The 22,067-nt window shown below is 45.3% G+C and overlaps 1 protein-coding gene and 1 long non-coding RNA gene across 10 annotated transcripts in view; both read right to left on the reverse strand.

Moving 5' to 3' along the window:
* Window positions 1-1,705: 1,705 nt before the first annotated feature.
* Gm39538 lies at window positions 1,706-14,573 on the reverse strand. Of its 2 annotated transcripts, none has more exons than XR_003953088.1 (3): window positions 14,289-14,573; window positions 6,093-6,206; window positions 1,706-2,907 (listed from the first exon to the last, which is right to left on the reverse strand). It is a non-coding gene; the product is annotated as a predicted gene, 39538 (long non-coding RNA). The 2 variants fall into 2 exon arrangements; XR_878253.1 differs by lacking the exon at window positions 1,706-2,907 and adding an exon at window positions 5,682-5,795.
* Window positions 14,574-19,668: 5,095 nt separating this feature from the next.
* Window positions 19,669-22,067, reverse strand: part of Tsc22d3 (TSC22 domain family, member 3) — a 60,995-nt gene continuing 58,596 nt past the window's right edge. For all 8 annotated transcript variants that reach the window (NR_122039.1, NM_001077364.1, XM_006528504.4 and 5 more), the window contains one exon: window positions 19,669-21,248. Coding sequence is in view for 7 of the 8 variants with exons in the window: in NM_001077364.1 (NP_001070832.1) it covers window positions 21,009-21,248 (240 nt within the window). In the remaining variant the exon portion in view is untranslated. The remainder of the gene's footprint in view (window positions 21,249-22,067) is intronic.

Consider the following 22,067-nt stretch of genomic DNA (forward strand, 5'->3'; position numbering starts at 1 on the left):
TGGTGACCTACACTACGTTGGTGGCTAGTGAAACTGGACTGTGGGTTCGGCCCACACACTTTGCAGATGAGGAAAATGAGGCCCAGAAATAGGGAGTGGCTTGCCCAAGATCATCTCACTTCTGGTCTAGTCTCCCATTAAGAGAAAAGCTAGCAGAGAACTAAGGGGAAAAAAAGCGAAGTGGATTGTGGTAGGATGAATTCACTAGGGCACGTTGGGAAATGTGGAGTTCTGGAAGCAGAGATGCCCAGATAGGGAAGGAAAAGAGACTTTGAAGAACATATACCAATGTTCTTCAAAGTGCTTTGTCCTTCCACAGGGTAGGGGTGCAGTAAAGCCAGCCAGCACCAGCCCTGAGTTACATCCCAACCCTGTTTAGTCTGGCGGTTGCTCAGACAGGAGCTGCGTTCTTAAGGGCGGGCCAGTTCCTTCCTGCCTGGGGAGTCTAACGAAGTGCTGAGCTGGGCAGAACTCCCAGTGCTCCCTGGGTCCCAAAGCAAGCAAACAGAAACCTCATGCAGGGCCACGTGAGGTCAGGTGGGGCGGGGCACGGAAGCCTGAGCTGTGAACGGATTGGCTACTGTTTGACACACCACTTTGAGAGCCCGCCGGCCATGGGAGGCTCAGCCTCCTTGCGGCTTCTGGCCGGCCCCTCCCTTGCTTGTCTTTGTAGGATAGGGGTGGGGGTGGGAGGATCGCCTCATAACTTCCCACCACAAGTTTCTTCGCTTCTCCAGCCACCCCTGGTCTTAAAAAAAAAATAGTAGAAATGTGACTGATTACCACTCACTGAGTAAACACCGCTAGCAGCCCAAGGAAGATGAACACTGCGCCTCTCCTGATGCAAGGGGGGGGGGGGAGTGTTATTCAGGGGAAGACCGGGCTGCAGAGAAATTAGGGGGAAAAGTCACCAAAGGGGTTTCCACCAAGGTTTAGATCTTAAGAATATTTCTCTCACGAGGCTTGGACGCTTTGCCCTCAAGTGGGCATTACTACCAACTTACAGGATGCCAGCCAAACTGGCCTCTCCCCAACCTAGACTCCACCTCTCCGGGCCTGGCCGCACTGCCTTGCCCATCTGCCTTTCCAGAACAGCTGCTTGCTGGGGAGGAGAAACGAGGTGCACTGCAGATGGCGAGGAATCTTTCTTACCGTTCTCCATTTAAAAATTGTGAAGTCGATGCTTTCTGAAGTCACTTTTAGGTGTGGCATGCTAATAGTCTATGCAACCAAGATCAGGCTAAAAACTTTAGGGTTTTTTGTTTGTTTGTTTTTGTTTTTGTTTTTTGTCTGGGGGCGAGGATTGTCCTGGTGGAGAATCAAACTCAGGGCCTTGGACACCTAGACTTCTCTATTCCACATCTTACTTTTAAAAAATTTTTTTTCTGTTTGTTGTTTGTTTGTTTTGAGACAGGGGTTCTCTGTGTAGCTCTGGCTGTCCTGAATGGCACTCATTATGTAGACCAGGCTGGCCTCGAACTCACAGACATCCACCTTCCTCTGTTTCCGAAGTACTGGGAAGAGCACCATCACCGCTGGACTTTAAAACCCTTTTTGGAGGAGGAGGTAGGGAAGTACACACCTTCAATTCCAGCACTCAGGAGGCAGAGGCAAGTAGATCTCTGTGAGTTCAAGGTCAGCCTGGCCTACAGAGCAAGTCCAAGACAGCCACAGCTACACAGAGAAACCGTGTCTCAAAAAAAAAAAAAACAAATTAAAAAAATTTATTTTAGGAGTTCACATATTCTCCACAACAGCTATTGTAACATAGTATTGCTGATGCACCCCCAAGAACTTATTTTGTTGAGACAGAGTCTCACTTCATAGAGCAGACTGGTCTGTAAGTATGTGGTTCAGGGAAGGCCTACAGTGCACTCCTTACAATCCCTCTACCTCCCAAGTACTGGAATGGCAGAGATGAGAACCCGTATCAATACAGTAAAGATGAGTGAACTGTTGAGTCATTTACCCATGAACGCGTAACTTACCAAATATAGAACTAGGGCCTGGACTCAGTTCTAATTCTGCACATCCTACAGTTATAATTTGTTCCCTGAGTAGTGTCTTTAGAAATTTTATACCATCCACATTAGTCTTATACTGTGACAAGTTAGTCCTGTCTAACAGAGAAAATGACCCCCTTGTCTGTCTGTTTCACACTTTGGAGTGCTGGAGTTTCATATTACTGGAAGCAGGTGGACACATCAATGCCATGAGGCGAATTGTCATGAGAAGGCTTCTTTCAAAGCTCTCCTGGTGGTGGCCGGGTGATCTGCTGCCAGGCTGCTGGGGCGGGGGCAGGGCACATGTGGGCAAACTGAGAGAAGCAGGGACAGCTGGGAAGTTGGCTGAAAGGAGCCCTGTGATGTGTCCTTAGGTTCTTCGGTGCCTGTCAGATCTTGGATGGGTTCTTGGTCCTCCTCTCGAAAGATATTAACGAGGGCAGGGGAGCCCAGTGAATATTTAATAGACAAGTATAAAACATTTCACAGACTCTGTCTACATAAAGTTCTTTTGAAGGTCCACACAAAGCCACAAGGGCCTCTTGGAACTCTCAATCCGAGGAAATGATTAACTATCCTCATTTCTGCAGAACGATGCAATCTGTTTATGAAATGTCTAAATTAATGGGGAGGATCCAGTGCAGTTGGGGGTTTTCCACCATCATCCAGCCGAGGCTCCTGGTCAGGGAAATTTGAGCCTGGGGCTCACTTGGCTTCCTCACCACTTCCTGCTCCCAAGCCTCCTCCAACAGTGTGCCTTTAATAAGTCCAGGTTGTTTCCAGTTCGCAGCGTTAGTTAACCCTTTGAAGTCTGGGTAGGCATATCACGGTTCAAACTCGCAAACCATTTAATATACATCAAAGATTGGCCAGCAGCGCAAGTGTCCCTATGTAGATGTTTTCACTGTAGGGATCAAATGAGATAATATGTGTGTGAAAGCGCTGTGTAATCCTTGAAGCACAGTAAACGACTTTATTATATTCCTCAATAGAATGGCATATTATTTATAAGATGGATGCCCAATCTTATGAGGGCCCTTTGAACAAACCAAATTGGCACTTGTTGAATGTGGAATAGCAGTAAATTTCCCTCCTCCCCTTCTACTCTCCCTCTCCCCTCCTTCTCTCCATATTTCTCAAAGCAATGGACTTGGAATTCGTTGCTTTCTGCTTGAGTGTGAGCCTTGCTCACTTCAGCTCACTACAATCTGCCTTTTCTTTCTTTTTCCCCAACAAGGACTGTAAAAGACACAACATGAAAAAGTATTTCTAGAAATGTAGGAACTTGGTTTTGTCCCTGGCTCCTGAGAAATGCTTGCTGTGTGTGCTCAAGGGGGCAAGCTGGGCTGTGTACACACAGGCTCGGAGACCAGCTGTAAAGACAAGGCGGCCTCAGACACAGAGATGTTCTGAGAAAACCTCTTCTCCAAATCTGAGGTGATTCTCCTAAGGCGCTGGGGGATAAGGAAATCAGTCTGATCATTTGGAGGGGAATTTGACAAATATCTCACAAAATCATCTATGCATGCATCTTTTGACTCAGCAATTCCATTTCTAGGAACCTGCCTCCAATAGTCTAAAAATGCATATGTACAAAGGTACTCATTGCATTGCTGCTAATGATTGCAAAAGGTCCTGGGTTCCATTCCCCCTACTATACAAAATTTAGGAACTGCATGAATGTCTACAGATAAAACAGTTATTACTGCAACAACAACAGTGTGCCCACATTGGAGTATTATGCAGCTGTGAAAATAATGCAGATACTCCCTATGAACCAATAGACTGATTCTAGGCTTGTTCCTTAAATATTTAAAAATTTTGAGATAGGTTCTTGCTAGATAGCCCAAGTTGCCTGAAACTTATAATCTTCCTGCCTCAGCCTCTCAAGTGCTTGGATTATACATGTGAAAAAAGAAATATATATATTGAGACAGGGTTTCTCTGTGTTGTCCTGGCTGTCCTGGAACTTTGTAGATCAGAACAGCCTTGAACTCACAGAGATCTGCCTGCCTCTGCCTCCTGAGTGCTGGGATTAAAGAACGTGTACCACCACTACCTGGCAGGTATATTGTTAATAAAATCACAAGTGTGGGAGTGGGGTGTAGCTCAGTGGTAGGGTCCTTGTCCAGCATATGTGTGAGACCTTGGATTCTATCCCTAACATCACAAACAAAGACAAATATAAAAATATGTCTATGTTACATTCCTTTTTGCTTAAGGACAAGAAGTTTTTAAAAGATATATGTATAGATACAGAAGGAAACAGAAGAATAAACCAGAAACTAATGGAATTGGTTACCTACACAAAGAGGGAAAATCAATACATAGTAGGTATTACAGAGGCATTTCTGGTGATGTAGAAGGCACACTAGAGGGAATGGCTTATTTAGTCATGGAGTTTCGGGAATGTTTTCTATTGCTGTCTTGAAAGATGAGTATGTTATCACCAGGTTGGCTGACCTTAATGGAGAGATTATTACTGGCAGGTGGAACGGTTATGAGCAAAGGCCCAGAAGTGGAACAGCTTGGCATGTAAGGTGACCCGGGCATTGCGTGGGAGGGGGTATTTTGTGAGAAGAGTCACAGGAGGGGGACAGAGGCCTGGACATTTTGTGAGGCAATGGTCCAGGGTATGAATTTCATTGGAGATGAGAAGGCAGCCATAGGAGTATTTTGAGCAGAGGAGTGATCCAGGCCAGTTTCTGTCACAGCACTTCCTCTGGCGAGAAGGGTCTGGTGTGGATTGCACAGGAGGAGGGAACAGTAGACAGGTTCATTAGGAGGCTTGTGGGACCACTGAGGTCAAACCAGAGAGGACGACGGTGGCTTGGAACTTGAACATAAGGAAAGGTGTTCTGGGTCATTGTAGATTTCAGAAGGAGTAGAAGAGAAGATTTGAGTGTTTAAAAAAAGTTGAGAAAGGCTTTCAATAAATTGCCTCGACTGCCTTTAAATGTACTCTGTAGACAGGCAGCTTCTGAACTTTGGATCCTTTCATGTGCCAACAGGTTTGGCCCTAAAGAAGCTTTTAAATATTCCTATCACGATGAAGTGATAAGTACATGATCTAATGATTTTTTTTGCACATACTAACATTTATTGTGATGCTACACTGTCCTCCACACATATGTAGAATTATTATATTTTTCTTTTTCTTTAAAAAAAGATTTCTTTATTTATGTATACGAGTGCTCTATTGGCACTCATGTCTTCATGCCAGAAGAGGCCATCAGATCCCGTTATGAATGGTTCTGAGCCACCATGTGGGTGTTGGGAATTGAACTCAGGGCCTCTGGAAGAATAGCCAGTGCTCTTCTCTTCACTACTGAGCCATCTCTCCAGCCTTGAGGTATTACATGTTAATTTAAAATATTTTTAGGTGGATTGACTTATATATGTAACCCCAGTATTTGGGAGGCAAAAGGAGGAAAAGTTGAAGAGTTAGGCTAGCCTTGGCTATATGCCAAGACTCTCTCTCTCTCAAACAAATGACGATAGCCAGGCAGTAGTAGTAGCAGCAGCAGCAGCAACAAACCTCCCCTGAATCTTTTTTTTTTTAAGATTTATTTCTTTATTATATGTAAGTACACTCTAGCTGTCTTCAGACACCCCAGAAGAGGGAGTCAGATCTTGTTACAGATGGTTGTGAGCCACCATGTGGTTGCTGGGATTTGAACTTAGGACCTTCAGAAGAGCAGTCGGTGCTCCTAACCGCTGAGCCATCTCTCCAGCCCCCTCCTCCGAATCCTTTCCTGGTTCTGGTTCTTTCCTCCAAGGCCACTTCTAACCCTAAAGGTTTAGAAGAATTTAGGGCAGAAATTAGGCCTGATACTCCCAACAGCTTGAATTTGTGGTCTGTTGTTATTGTCTGCTTGTGGGGTTTGCGTCTGACCCGCATAGAACTGTGAGGCAATGTACGTGGCTTTGACCCTGGCATTGAACTTGCTCTATTTGTTTTGGGCAAGTCCCTTCCACCCACTGAGCTTCAGCCAGTCTAGCTACCAACTAAGTAGACTAGGCAGATGGTCTCTGGGTGCCTGAAAACTCCAACCTCCAATAGTCCAGAAATAGTTTTCTATCACTTACAGTTTACAGCAGTTGTAGGGTCACAGCAACGTTTATCAGAGACTCCAGAAAATTGTCGCCCATCCCCTGTCCTCCATGCACATACCACTCTCCATGACTGACTGTTGACATTCCCTACCAGAGTGGAAAAAAATGCATTAAAATTGATGAGTCTGCACTGATGCAATCTCATCAACCCAAAGGCCACAGCTTCACAGCTTGCCGTGGGGCTCAAACTTGGTGTGTGTATCCTATGGGTTTCAGCCAATGTTGAGCTATGTGTGTTCCCTGGCAATATTACAGTGAATAGTTTTGTTGCCCCCCTCATCTTGTGTATGATACCCATTCTCTCCGCTTTCTATCAATTCCTAGCACTCCTAGATATTCTCACCCTCCCCGAAGTTCTGAGGTAGCCATGATGCCCCCTAATGAGGTCCATAGAGCCTGTACGTAGCCTTTGTACTTTGGCTTCTTGCACACAATGCACTTAAAGTTGCTTTATGTTATTGACTCCCAGCCTTCCTTATGCTGCAACTCTTTAACATAGCTCCCCATGTTGTGGTGACCCCACCCACCACCCGCCACCATAACATTTTTTCATTGCTACTTCAGAACTGTAATTTTACTGCTGTTGTGAATCGTACTGTGAATATCTGATAGGCTGCCCTTGTGAAAGGGTTGTTCAACCTCCAAAGGGGTCACAGCCCACAGGTTGAGAACTGCTGTGCTGTCTTTTTGTGGTTTCAACAGCTCCTTTTACAACCTGGTTGGGGGGAGAGAATCCACTAACAGAATTTACCACGATTTATTTATCCAATTCATCTGCTCAAGGATGTCCTGGTTGCTTCCAGGTTTGGGCCCTGATGGATAAAGCTGTTACAAACACACCTGTCCGCAGTCTCTGGTACAGATCTAAGTTTTCAGGTCATCTAGGCAAATGCGAAACAGTAATTCTTGTTAGATTATTCTTTTTCTTGAATTTGCAGTTCCCTAACAATGTGTAGACTGGGCACCCCAACTTCTCCAAGAGACTGACTGTGACTTTCCCTAGTGTCTCTCCATCCCTGTGTCCCTTTAGCACGGCAGAATGGCTAGAGGAGGCTCGAGCTGGCTATTTCTCCCATCCTTATTCCTTCCTTACACCCACCCACCCACCCACCCACCTCCTACACACACACACACAGACACACACACACAGACACAAAGATACACAGACAGGCAGGCAGGCACAGACACACACAGACACACACAGACACATACACACACACACACACACACACACACACACACACACACACACCCCACATCCATGTGGCAGGCTCCAGAGAACTGGAGTTGAGTATGGCATTCCCCAAGGTTGATTAGGCTCTGCTGTCATGTCAACAAGTTAAGTTCTAGTAAAATTGTTTTTCCTGGGGCCTTTAAAAGAAGAACAGAATGCTCTGGCATCTTTCAGCATGTTTTCTTTTCTCTCCCCCACCCCCTTCCAGAAGCCGGGGTGGGGTGTTTCTGATACTGGCTGTGGGCTGGTGAAGCTCCTGGAGGCAAAACAAACGCCTGGTGCTACCCAGGGAGGGTTGCACGGAGAATTTGGAACGCTCAAGCTTGCCCACAGCCTCCAGCAATTTTTCAATTACAGTCCAGGTCTTTCTGACCTGGCGCTGGCCTCTGCAAACGGGGTTTTTTGTTTTGAGAGGTGTCATTATAAGTTTGGTGGTAGTTGGCCCTGTGGATTTTACAAGTATTGTTGGCTAACTAGGACAGGGACACATGTCTGTAATAGCACTACTCACAGGAAGATCTGGAGTTCAGCTATAAACAAGAGTTCTAGTCCAGCCTGGGCTGTGCAGAAACCCCTTTCTCAAATGCAGAAGAAGGAGGAAGAGGCACATCCTTAGAGTTTTAGTCTTCATGGCCTTTCATTTGCTAAGACTGTATGGAGACTTTGTGTGTCCATATGGGTGTGTGTGCACATACACATGCGTGTACCCACGGAAAACAAAAGAGAAACTCAGGTGTCTTGCTCTTTCATCCTCTGACTTATCATCTGGAGACAGAGTCTCTCACTGAACCTGGATCTTGTTGTTTTGTTGTTGCTGTTGATGATGATGATATTGTTGTTTTCCCACTAGACTGAGTGGCCAGCAAGTGGCAGTGAGATTCTTGGCTCTGTACCGGCCATGGCTGGGCTTATAGGAGGACACATGGCCATGTCCTTTTTTTTTTTTTTTTTTTTTAATATATGAGTTCTAGGGACCCAACTTCAGGTTTTCTGGCTTGCGTACGAGTGCGCTTACACATTGAGCCATCAAACCTCCTCCCACCAGACCAGAACTCCTCTGTGCATGTGTGTGTGCTTGCATGCTTGCATGTGTGTATGTGTGTGTGCATGTGTGTTCAGTTTGCCTCCCTGATTAAACAGTTTTTCTAGAACAGAAATATTTATGTTTTAAAAAAAGGCTCTCACCATGTAGCCCTGGGTATCCTGGAACTCCAAACTTCCTGCACCCCCATACCCTAGTTACTTAACTGTGTTACTCTCTTGCTGTCTTCAGGGCCTGGTACTAAAATTTCAATACACAGTATATGTTCAGTGACCAAACACAACAGCAACCATCACCACCACCACCACCACCACCACAACAACACACAAAGGACAAAAACCACATTGGACAGTGCAAGACCTGGGCTGTGAGATCTAGAATGGTCCTCTTCCTCCCTCCTAACCCCTTGGTTTCCTTAACATTTGATACTTTTCTTACTTCTTTCTTTCTTTCTTTCTTTCTTTCTTTCTTTCTTTCTTCCTTCCTTTCTTTCTTTCTTTCTTTCTTTCTTTCTTTCTTTCTTTCTTTCTCCCATTTCCCCTTTACTAGGATGAAGCCACACGAGTTCAGGAGTCTAACTTGTCCATGTGCCATGAATGTAAGAGGTTTTCGCTAAGGATTTGTTCACTGAACAAATGCCTAGTGGAATGGCTGACTCTACAGAAGGAGGGCTTTGGCCTTGATGCTTTGATGGCAGATTCTGGTAAGTTTCCCCTGCCCGTTCCACAATGGGGTGCCTGTCTAGGCGAGTTGTGACTACTCCTAAGGGCTTAATACCCTTGTAGGAGAATAGCACAAATGGGGTCACATGGGTTAAACTGGCCTCAAGTGTATGGAAAAACAATTCACCAAACTCTGGAACTCAGCAGCTTCCCCTTTGTGTTATCCAGGAGAACAGGGGCTCTGCTCCAACATGTGTGTGGGACAACAGTTTGAAGCTTGATGTTCAGCCCGTCAAAACCACACGGACTTATGTAACGTGACCCAGTTCCTTGATTTTATAAAGAAGGCGGAGGATGAGTGGGGGGAGGGAATGCAACTGGGAGAAGAGAATGTGGTTATTTACCAGTTCCTTTCTAAGGGCAAAAAACAGAATGTTCAGCATTCAAGGGAGGGGCAGGAGTTGGGTTCTGCCTGAGTAATTCTTGCTCACTGGAAAGACAGGGTCAGGTGACAAACTTCCATAGCTAGGTCTGGCACCAGAAAGGGCCCTGCCCAGAGGCAGGGTAAATACCTTCTTGAAACCCTAGTTTCCCCAGACCTTTGTCACATTGCCCTGGTGTCCCATATCCTAGGCTGTACGGGGAAGGCTAGACATGTTTAAAAGCTTTAAGCCCTGTTGGGAAACTGGAGGTACTGAAGAGGTCATTTGGGAGCCCTTGAGACCAAGTGCTAAAGAGCCCCTGACCTGCAAAACACACACACACACACACACCATGCTGTTGCTGAGGCTGTACAGTCCAGGTGGACCTGCATCCCATCCATCACCCACCCCCTTTCTCTTCTAGAGTACTGACATGAGCCCTCAACACTATGCCTGACCCTGGTCTTTTTACCTATCTCCCCCTTCTGGCCCACCTCCCCTTCTTTTCTGGGGACAAGATCTCACTACATAGACCAAGCAGGCCTCAAACTCACTATGTAACACCCCCCCACACACACACACACACTCTCTGGCTGCCATGGAACTCATAGTGATTCTCCTGCCTCAGTTTTATCAAGGATTGGAATACCAGTTGTGCACCATCACACTTGGCCTCTTGCTTTTCTCTCAACGTGGAAGGAGCAGACGTCTCTGCCTCTCTTGCAGACTTGAAGTTTCTAAGATCATGTGGAGGTTTCTGGAGGGAGTGGCATAAGGAAATCATAGGGAGCCATCAGGCCTTCCATGACATCTCCTTTTGTATGTCATCCTCTGTATGACAGTGACTGCTGAAATGAATCTCTTCTCCTAGGTTTGGGGGACTGGCTGTTGTTGCACAATTAATTCATACATAATCTTTAAAATATGAAAGCTATATTACTTCAGAACATGCGCCTGGTTTGGTGGCCTTTGTCTATAACCCCAACACTTGAGAAAGTGGGGAAAGAGAGTGTGATGATTTGTATATGCTAGGCCTAGGGATTAACACTATTAGAAGGTATGGCCCTGTTGGAGTAGGTATGTCACTGTGGGTGTGGCCTTTAAGACCCTCATCCTAGCTGCCTGGAAGTGAGTATTCTGCTAGCAGCCTTCAGATGGAGATGTAGAACTCTCAGCTCTGCCTCTACCATGCCTGCCTGGATGCTGCCATGTTCCTTGATGCTAATGGACTGAACCTCTGAACCAGCCCCAGTTAAATGTTGTCCTTTCATACAACTTGCCTTGGTCATGGTGTCTGCTCAGAGCAGTAAAACCCTAACGAAGACAGAGAGTGTGGAGTTAAGAGATAGTCTGGGCTCCATAGCAATTTCCCACCTCGAAAATCAACACACATCACACACATGAGCTACATTCCCAGAGAAAACATTGCTTAGAACTGAACATCTCTGTACAACCCATGCATCCTGGGCAGGAGGTTGTAGGACGGAAAGCTATGAGGGCTAGGAAGAGATAAGGTAGGACGACCCTCCTGGCCTCTCCAGGCCTTACATGATAAGGCTTTTTCTTTTCCTATGAAAAGAACAATGAGCCTATTTGAACAATGAGCCCCAGCTTTGGGCTGAGAGCTGAAAACATTTAAAGATGCCTATCTTCTGCCGGCAGAAAGACATTTAATAGGATAGATTGAGCTCCCTATTTTTGGAGTTCCTTCGATCACCTTCTGGGGCCATGTTATATGAATCATTCCAGGAAACTTAGTCCATCGCAGGAGAGACACCAGTCATCCCATGCGTTTACCCTGCTTACTCTGTCGCCCAGGCATACACTAATGCCTCGCAGGCAACTGTGGCCCACTAAGGAAGGCACTGTGGCGGTTAGTGGTTCCAGACCTTCCCATGAAGGAAGTTCTTTTCTATGTTCTTGTCCTCTTCTTTCTCCCTTCCTTCATTATGTTTTGGTGTATCTAAATATCTGAAGGCAGAAATGCTTCCCACCTGTCCAGTGTCTGTGTTCTCTGGTGCAAACATGAGTTCGTTCAGTGGTAATAAAAGCAAGCCTCTCTTATAAAGGAGACTGAGCACATGACATTCTGGCCAGTGAGAGGTAAGCAAAAGTGTTGTGCAGTATTCTAGAAAGAGTTCTCAGAAATGAGGTGTGGTTTTCCCTGCTCTTTCTTACTGCCTTTGCTGTGGGTAGATTTGCCAGAGCATGAACAACCATCTTAGACAATAAAACAATCAGCTACTGTAAACTCACTGGTGACTATAGAGCTGTGGTACCCACCCCTCTAGGCTGCCTACCTTCAGACTTCTATTATATGAGATTGATAAGTAAACTATCACTTAAACGCAATTGTGGCTGCTGTCTTTGTTATAACAGGCAGAGCCAATCCCAGTAACTATGACCCTGTCTTCCAGCGAGATGTGGCTTGACCTCCAGATAGCAGAAGTTTTCTAGGTTAAAACACGGAGATGGGAGGAAACGACAAAATATTTAGGATAACAGCACGGAGACCTGCAGTCTCCCTTTGCAGTAACCCCTTACGAAGTCTCCTCCATATCTCTTAGGCTTACAACAGCATATTCTCGGTGCTGAGCCTGCTGCTTGACAGAATCATAGAATGAGCTCAGTTAAAAGTTGTTGACAGAACAAGAAATTCATAAGTGACATGATCAACAGACCAGTTTACTTGTGCTTTTTGGAAGCCTTTGAGACATATCTGCCACCCCACCTCCATCAAAAAAGCTTCTTGCCCAACTTCCCATTACTGGATAAAGTATCTAAAACACCCAAAGATTTCTTTATTGATTGGCGGGTGCCACATACTGTGATAAGCTCCATAGAAGAGGTGCCCTGATTAAGGAAAGCTTTCAAAGTCATGAGGCACAAGCAAAATAATAAATCATGCAATCGTGATAAGTGCCACTAAAGAGATGACAATGGGGGACATTTCTTTGGAGAGGGTAGTGAGCAAAAATCTGAGAGAGAGAACCAAAAGACAAGACTAAGTAGGCTGCCAGACTGCTGGATAATTCTGCACAGAGAAGCACATACCAAAGTGGGTGAGGAGTAGCTGGGAAGGAGGGGGCTCAGTGGGGCTGGAGGTTGGCCAGAGAAGCAAAGTGGCACATGGGACGTCTAGAGAGGTCAGTGGAAGCTAGATCATGTAGCGCTTGTGTGCCCTGGGAAGGAATTTGGACTTTAGTCAAAGTATGATGATAAGCCATTGATAAGCTTAAGGTAAGGGAACACCACGATCTGATTTGGCATTAAGAAGGTCGAAGTAGCTGCTCCATGGGATGGGCAGGGTCCAGCGTGGAAGCAGGGAGCCCCAGCGTCTGAGGTGGTGTGAGGGTTGCTTAGGCTATGGTGCTAGAAAGAAGGTACCTCTCCTCTCCTCTCCTCTCCTCTCCTCCTCTCCTCTCCTCTCCTCTCCTCCTCTCCTCTCTCTACATGCATGCATATATATATATATATATATATATATATATATATATATATATACACACACACACACACACACACACACACACACACACACACACACATACACACACATGTGTGTGTGTGGTGGAGGTAGGATTGGAACTTGAATAGTTGTATAGTTGGGAATCTACAACTGTGGAGTCAAGACTTCCATTTTTGGATATCATTGTCCTTATGAAACACATGAAAGAAAGTGAGAAGGAACGCTTTGCAAACCTGTTTCCAAAAGTTCCAGAGAATTATGGAAAACTGGACAGAGAGATTTTTGGGGCCATTGACAAGGGAACGGTACTTAAGATCCTGAGAATAGCTGGGGGTGGTGGTGTATACCTTTAATCCTAACACTCAGAAGGCAGAAGCTGAGCCGGGTAATAGAGTTATTTCTTATTTTGTTAGGTTTTGAGCCCGAGTCTGGTTGTATAACACAGGCTAGTTTAGGGCCTATTGTTTAGTCCACGCTTGCTTTGCATAGAATGTCCTCTCTCAGTCTCTGAAGTCTTAGGATTACAGGTCTTCACCACAATGCTTTGTATTGTGTAGGTCATTAAAATAGATCTATCCTAAACTCTCCCCAAAATACTCTTCACGGTTCCATGTCGTCTAGAACCTAGTCAATTCAAGTACAAAGTCAATGTGAACACCATCTCTAGGCAGTAACATTTGCTCAGAGAGTTGTCATATGTGCTGTTAGAAAATGCAGTGATGAGCCAGGCATGGTGGCACACGCCTTTAATCCCAGCACTTGGGAGGCAGAGGCAGGCGAATTTCTGAGTTCAAGGCCAGCCTGGTCTACAGAGTGAGTTCCAGGACAGCCAGGGCTGCACAGAGAAACCTTGTCTCGGAAAAACCAAAAACAAACAAGCAAGCAAACAAACAAACAAACAAAAGAAAATGCAGTGATGGGGGCTAAAGGAAATGGCCCTAGGATGCATGAAACCTTGACTTTGCTCCACAGCACCACATAAACGCATAAACCAGGTATGGTGAATCACACCTGTAACGCTAGCTTCAAGATATATATGAAGGGTTGTTTAGAATTCTAAAGACATCTTAACTTGATAACTCAATATAATGAATAGGAAGTGAAGGCTGGAAGAGAAACTGAGGTCCCTAGAGCAAGTTGGTAATCCACACAAATTTTACAGCCAGACAGCTGTCTTTGGGCTTGCTGAGCAGTGGGTTTTGAAAGGATCCAGTGGAATCAGTTTGTTTTGAAGCCTGGGGTCTAGAGAAGCCAGTGCAAAGCCACAGTCATACATGTAGTTAGCTGTGAAAAGACAAGGAAGGACTGCCACTCAGAGCCCCTGGCTGCCTCTTCCTTACCTTAGTGGTTTCAGTCCTCCTCAAGGTGACCTTTAGGAATGTGTTCAATTTTACAGGATGACAGGATCTATGATAAGGAGGCCTCTGAAGAAGAAACCTCAGAAAGAATGGACCAAAGGGTAAAAACGAGAGGTGGTCAGAAAACATTAGTGTTTTCCCCAGCTCTTGAGTCACAGTCAGCCTGGGTCCTTCCTGGTTTTTCTGCCTTCCGTTCATCCTTCTCTGCTGCAGCCATTTCTCCCAGAGGTGGTGGCTTATGTCCATTCACATGACTGCAGCATTTCAGCTCGATGACATGCAGACATGGGCTGTCATGTGCTTCAGCCCTGGGCTTCACAATTCTGTCCACACAGTTTGTTACAGGATCTTTCCATATGCAAATATGCTTAGCTCAGCTGGAAATGCAAATTGGAATTCACCTTCTTTCTGCAAAGCCCTTTCAATCTAGGAGGCATCATTTTCATGGTGGGGTGTAAATACAGTGGAGGGGGGAGTGTTTCCTGGGGACACAGTGCCTGCCAACTTAGGATACTGACCACGTCCTGGAGATGTGTTGGTGATGGTTGAATACCAGTGTGAATATTCTTAGCACCAGTGGCCAGTACCTTTTAAATTGGTTAAACTTAAGCAAGGCCTGGTGGCTCAGACCTGTAGACTTAGTTGCTTCAAAATCTTGAGGCAGGAGAATGACTTGAGTCTAGGGGTAGCAGGAACATCCTCATCTAAAAAGGAAAAGCGGTTACAGTGGTGGAGATGGCACAGCAGCAAGAATATTGGCTGTTGATCCAGAGAACCCAGGTTCAATTTCTAGCATTCATACTGAAGCACACAGCTGTCTGTGGACCCCAGTTCCACAGAATCCACACCTTCTTCTTGCATCCAAGTCATACATGTGGCACACAGACATACATACAGGCAAAATACCCATATGCATAGAATGAATACATTTTAATTGGTTAAAGCTGGGTATGGTGTGGCATATCTGTGATCTTAGCATTCAGAAAGAGGAGGCAGAGACATCTTGATTGCTCTGTCATCTTGAGTTATAAGAGTAAAACCTGGTTGAACTGGCAAATAATTTCATATATGTAAAATCATATAAAACCAGTAATCAGATTCCGTGGCATCTTTGAGTTAGACTGCTTTGTTATCCACTCCCTACCTGGCTCATTTTGCTCCTAGGCCGTGCTAACTTTTCACTTGGTAGATCCTCCAAGTTTTCCATAGTGTAGAATCACCAGCAACATGGACTCGCGAAAGATAAAGAAAGGTTCTGTAGCCACCCTGAGTGGAGCTGCAATCCGCATTTTGGAACCTCCAGGGAGTCCTGATGGGGGTGGAGTACAGATCACACTTGAGACATTCTTTTTCCACTTCTGTTCTCAACCTTCCCTAGGCTGGCCCTTATCACCTCACACCTGGATTCTAACAGCAGCAGACCTCTCATTAGCCTTTCCCAGTTCCAGCCTCCCCAGCTGCCAGAATAATTCTTGGCTCACACAGTTTCCCTACTGGGAAGCTTTCCTGAGACCTCTTAGATAGATGCTATCTAAAGACATTTGGCTTGGGGACAGAGCCAGCTTCCCACCCTCCCCTTTCCTTCTTCTCTGTTCACTCCCATCCTTTCCCAACTGTTGGAGTCCAGTTCCAGCAGGCTTCAGATCCCTAAGGGAAGATGGGAAGTCGGCAAGGAAATGTGATCTGTTATGTCAACATGCTGGGACTTTGTCAAGCAGCAGTGGTCACCATGAGGTCCACACCACCCAACTCACTGATCTTTTTTTTAATGGTAGCTTCTACTAGTTTGGACTGGTGATCTTTCCTTTCTACCTCTCCAAGTTATAACCATCATCCATTGGAATGGGAAGCATTACACTACAAGGGGGAAATTAAGAAAACTTTTGAGGTTGTTTAATCCTATTTCTTCAGGTATCTGTCTCATTTCCACATCCAGGCTTTGGCCTTGAACTAGCTGTATGACTTTGGCCAAGGGGCTTAACTTCTCTGTAATTTACTTAGTGTTCTCATTTTCTCATTGGTAAGTAGAATGAGAACACTGATTATTGGTGGGTTTGCAGCTAGACATTAAACCCACGCTCTTCCTTATTTGTACTGGGTATGCTCTCTAACACTGACTGAGCTACACTGTCCTTAAACAGGGATCTTAGTTGGATATACCTCATAGGTTTGTGGAGATTTTAAAAGTATACACACACACACACACACACACACACACACACACACATATGTATGTATATATATATATCCTTTTTAAATACAATATATTTAAAAATATATCATATATTTATTTAAATATATCATATATATTATTTAAATATATCACATATACTTATGTATATATATTTATTTATGATTAATTATAGTGGTATGTGACATAAAAGTTCAGTGTCTGGGCCTGAGTGGGTTTCTCTGCACCCCTCCCCAGGGACTGAGCTGTTACTGGCCCATCAATTCCTATCCTGCTAGGAGGAGAAGAGGTAGGATTTGAAGGCAAGGGTTTCCTGAATAAGTAGGATGACCATCAAAATACCAGAGGAGCCAGTGGGCCCTGTGTGCTTTCTCTAGTCTTACTTTCCATACCCCAGGGGCAAAGTCTCCTCCTCCATTCAGTCTCCACTGGTTCTCCAGGCCTCTCTCCCAGGAGCAGCGTCCGCTGTGCTTGTCCTTAGCCTGGGGGCTTTGTTCCTTAGACCTAAGCCCTTTTCTGTAAATTATCTAGTTCATGTGTGTGTGTGTGTGTGTGTGTGTGTGTGTGTGTGTGTGTGTGTAGCTAGCTAGTTAGCATATGCATTACTGCTTTAGTATTCACATGGATGTCTCTGGCTTTCAGGGTAAATACAAACTTCTTTTAAAAGCAACATTCAACTCACTACTTTTGTTCTTTCTCTCTCATCCTCTCCTTTTCCCTCTTCCTCTCAGTAAAGATTAAAAGTTCAACTACCATGGACCTGAGGGGGGGTTCTGAGAGTATTTTTGACATTTGCGGGGAATTCACTGCCTCTTGAGAACCACGGGAGCTGCACAGAGCTCTCGGGCTCTCAGTTTTCATGTCTGTTTAATGGAACTAATCTGGAACTGCCTTTTTGTAAGGCTAGGAAACACAGAGCTTTGCCTTCAGTAGGGCTACAGAGTAAGTGTTTTTGTGTTCGTTTTGGTCATGCCAGTAGGACTGCCAGGAGGATGATCAATGAGACAGTAGATCATAGGTCACCTGGCAAGGTGGCACACCCAGAAGGATTACTGCTGCAGCTCTTATTTTATGTATTTATTTATCTATTTATTTATTTTTGAGTTTTTTGAGACAGGGTTTCTCTGTGTAGCGCTCGCTGTCCTTTGTAGACCAGGCTGGCCTCGAACTCAGAAATCCACCTGCCTCTGTCTCCTGAGTGCTGGGATTAAAGGTGTATGCCACCATGCCCCGCTCGTTTTCCTTTATCCTTTTTTTTTTTTTTTATCCTTGTATCCTTGTATCCTTGTATCTGGGTCTAATTCTATCAGCTGAACCCAGATCTCGAAAAGCCATAAAAGTCCAATATGTTTTTCTGCCTTTCTCCACCATAGCTGGTTTTCTGTGGAGCAGCAATTACAAAGAGTTGTTCCCGTGTGTGAACAACAAGCCTCTAAAGTTCCTCTTATCTGGTCTAGTAGCTGCTGTGGCCTCCGAGGTTGCAGTGTTTGTCTCTGTTTAGGCGGGGTTGCCTAGGGAACAAAGTTGTTCTCTTCACCACTAAGTGACTGCGGGACAAGATTTTTCCCCTTTCTAGTACAGAAAGTGCTTGTTGACCCGAGGGTTTGATGGGCTACTTTCTGCACCTCCCCCCTCAGGCCTCTTTCTCTCATGTCCTCTCTTTTTTGAGACAAGGTCTCATGTAGTCCAAGTTGTCCTTGAACTTCTCTTCCTGCCTCTACCTCTCAGGTGCTGAAATTATAACAGACATGTCCCACCACACTCTAATCCCACTTGCACCCCCACCCCCAATCATACAGCACTATGAATCAAACCTCCTTTCTTTGCTATTTTTCAGCCTCACACAGGGGTTTGAAGTCTATAGGTGTCCTGAATAGTCCAAAAACCCCTCAGCTTGCTTTAAAGGTAAAGGGCTTGGGAATGAAGCCAGGTCAGATGAGGGATAGTTGCTTGGGGGCTGACCTCAGTTTGTTATATATGCCAAAATCTATGCATTCCGTATACCATGAGCAAACTGATAGGTGTACACAATGAATTTAACATCCTTACTAGCGTGGTTGAAATAAGGTAAGGAAACTGGAGCTCAGGTGGCCAGCAAGCAGAGATATTTAATGTTAAAATGTTTTGACAACTGGAAAAGGTCAATCTGTGTGAATCTGATGGAGAGAGAGACACATTATTTTGAACTAATTTGGGCAGTAATTGGGCCAAGTCATCTTAGTCATATTGAGGATCATGGTTTAAGAGAAAGTTCTGGAATTGTGTTAAAAAAAAAGAAAAGTTCTGTTCAACAGCATGTGTCCAAATGATAGCTGTGTGTTCTACAGACAGCCAAGATTAAATGAAATAACTACATGGGATGAGATCTTTGGGAACACGTGAGGCTCAGAATTGGCCTAGTGTCCAGTTGAGTCTGTCAGAAGAGACACTAAATGTTTACTAGCTGATTAGAGAAAGTGCAGGGCAATGCAGCCAGGGAAGGCAGCAGTAAGCAGCCCTTAAGAGGCGCAGAGGGAAGTTGGAATAGACTTTGCCCACACAGCTGGTGAGAATACCAATAGAGAAGCAGGAATTGGAAGGTTATCTTTTTTTTTTTTTAGGTGGAGCTGGGAAAGCAGACTAAAAGAATGTAGCTTTTCCACCTCACACTGTCTCCTTTTTCCCACCAAAACACTTTGTCAAGCTCAAGAGCTCCAAGTGGAATATTAAAATGCAGTCTGTGGTGACCGTTTCAGAAGCAGGAAGAGGCCCACCTGTGGTAACTTGGTTCCTCTCTGTTCCTTCACAAGCACACCCTGCCTGTTTGTTTGGAGCACTCTTGGGGGATATCTTTTCCAAATCTCCCCTCAAGTTAAAGTGGAGTGTTCATAGTTATTCATTCTGTAGCTTTCATATAAAAGAACAGGACAAAGTAGGAAGGCTGCCAGGTTGAGTCCAAAGTTTTGTGAGAGCTGTGTGACTCTGGACAAGTTACTCAGACCTGCTGACTCTCAGCTTCCTTTATTGGGACAGTGAGGTACAAGAGCGCAAGCATGTTCTTCACGTAGGGGATATGAGAATGAAGGTAGCATAGGTCTGGCCCTTACCAGGTAGTCAACAAATATTGGATGGACTAGAAAAGCCTGCCTCCACCAGGTGTCACCCAGTTCATTTATGCACTCACACACCAAGTTTATTTTTAGAAAAAGGAGCAAAGTTTATTGAAATTTCAAGCTACATTTGAAAAATCCAAATCCAAATCCTGGAGTCGTACAGCAGGATGAGGTGTCAGAAAGTGGAAAGTGTTCACTGTCACAGAACCTCCTTACACAAGCTTCCTGGGTACATTTTCCACACCCCAAAGGGATCAAAACTAGTTACTCCTCTGGTCTACCACAGGACTACATCCTTTGATTAACCCCAAAGTTTCCCACAAGAACTTAAAAAAAAGAAAAACAAAAAACAAAAACAAACAAACAAACAAACAAACAAAACCAAAAAAAAACAACCTAAAACTTAAAACAAAAATGTGAAGTCCAAACTGATCTTCTCTCAACCCCATTCTATGTAGTCAGCACCAATGAATGGTGGGTTTGGCATTCAAAAGAGGACTTCATGTCTTCAGTGGACAGATCAGGGAGGACTGCAGCAGCAAGGCATCTGTGGCCGCATTGTGAGGCTGGTCTCCCCTCCCTCCCTCATATCGAGTCTTATTTAATCTAAAGGACAAACTGGATCAATTTGGTAAATTAGCACAGTCAAAAACTTAGCTTTAAGAGATAAGAGACCAGTCAGTACTCCCAAAGCTGGTTAGGCCCTTCAACATGTAGGTGTATGTGTATATGTATACATCACTACCCTAAGATATAGATCTAGCCCTATGGGTATATATACGCATTATGGCTATATAGAAAAACGATGCCAATACTAACCAAACAGAACTTTATAAGCAGTCATCCCAAAGCTGTAACCCCACACTGGGCTGTGCACAAAGCCATGCATTATACAGTATTAACCAACAGAAGGCTCATTTGGCTCAATCTCTCCCATCTCTGCCCCTGCCTGGAAAAGACAGAGAAGAAGAGAGAGGTTGCTTCTGCTTAGAACACAAGTGGCTTCTTCATAGGAACAGTCATTGTCAGGTGAAGCTGTGGAAGATGTCCATGGAAATGAAAAACAGACCCCTTACACTTTCTGGAGCACACTGGCATCACATCTCAAAACTACTTTCTCCTTGGTCAGCTGTAACTAAGTTGCCCAGGCCCTGGGAGCCCCCAGGGCCCGGTGACACGACAGGCTCACTGGCTTGGTGTTACTAGGCCCCATGCAACTTAGTCTCCAGAGACCTGCTCTTTGTCAGGGGTCTGTCACTGGAGTGGACCCAGATGGGCATGTCCTTGGGACATCTCTTGGCACCAGCTATGTTAGGTGTAAAGTTCTCCACATGAGATGACGCTTGGGGAGCCAAAAACAAACTGGAAAGAACTAGGTAGAACAAGATGTGGCTCTGCCCACCCTAAGGACAGAGCCACTTACACCGCAGAACCACCAGGGGCTTCCGGGGTTTCCGGGGTTTCTGGGGCTTCAGGTGCTGGCTCTTCAGGGCTCAGCCGGGACTGGAACTTTTCCAGTTGCTCGGGGCTTGCCAGCGTCTTCAGGAGGGTGTTCTCGCGCTCCAGCTGGGAGTTCTTCTCAAGCAGCTCACGAATCTGCTCCTTTAGGACCTCCACCTCCTCTCTCACAGCGTACATCAGGTGGTTCTTCACGAGGTCCTGCCGTGGGACAGAGCTATGTTAGTCATCACAGCCCGTCCGCGGCGCTGCCACCCTGCCACCACTCCACTGAACTGGTCTTCATGCCACCATCATGTAGCCTTCCTACACTATATTGTGCCTGAAGCTCTATCCTTTACGCTCTCTTCTCCAAAGCGCTTAAGACTCTTGTCCGGGAGACTTACAGGATTTGTGCCATACCAGGGTTGGGAGTCCAGCTTTGTTCCAGGCAGGTTCCCTCAAAATTATTAATGACTTTCAAGTCTGACTAGAGTAAGAACTCTCTTAAGTTTGTCCTGGTGCTGGCACAAATCTGCGGTAAGCCGATAGTGCACCTTTACAAATATTCTCCAAGAATATGAAATTGTTATTTCATCTATTTTGGCATTTCCTCCTCTGCACGTAACACAGTACACCGAGTCACAGTTGTCTTACACACTCAGACAGGACACAGGAACCTTGGTCTGGGGAGGGACGACAGAGCTTGCAATATACTCTTTGAATCTACTGAGGGATAGGGAATTGTGACATTAAGCTTTATAGCACACTCTAAGAGCCTCTCACTGAAAGAAGTCTCAAGCTTCTCCAGCATTTTAGCTGCTTGGTGGAATATAACCTTTACCTAGTCAGAACTGGGCCAGCAAAAGGGTGGGGTGCTTTACTTTCTGTTTCCTCCCAACTCCTGACCCTAGTCCAGGTTCTGCAGAGGCACTGCAGTGCAACTGCATCCAATGAGCTCTGGTCTCTGCCAACTGCAGGAGGCAGACAAATTCAAGAGTCATAGCTCTCCCCTTGCACCATTCAGGAGGAAGCCAGAGG

This window comes from Mus musculus, chromosome X (genome assembly GCF_000001635.26).
Source record: "Mus musculus strain C57BL/6J chromosome X, GRCm38.p6 C57BL/6J".
Taxonomy (NCBI): Eukaryota; Metazoa; Chordata; class Mammalia; order Rodentia; family Muridae; genus Mus; species Mus musculus.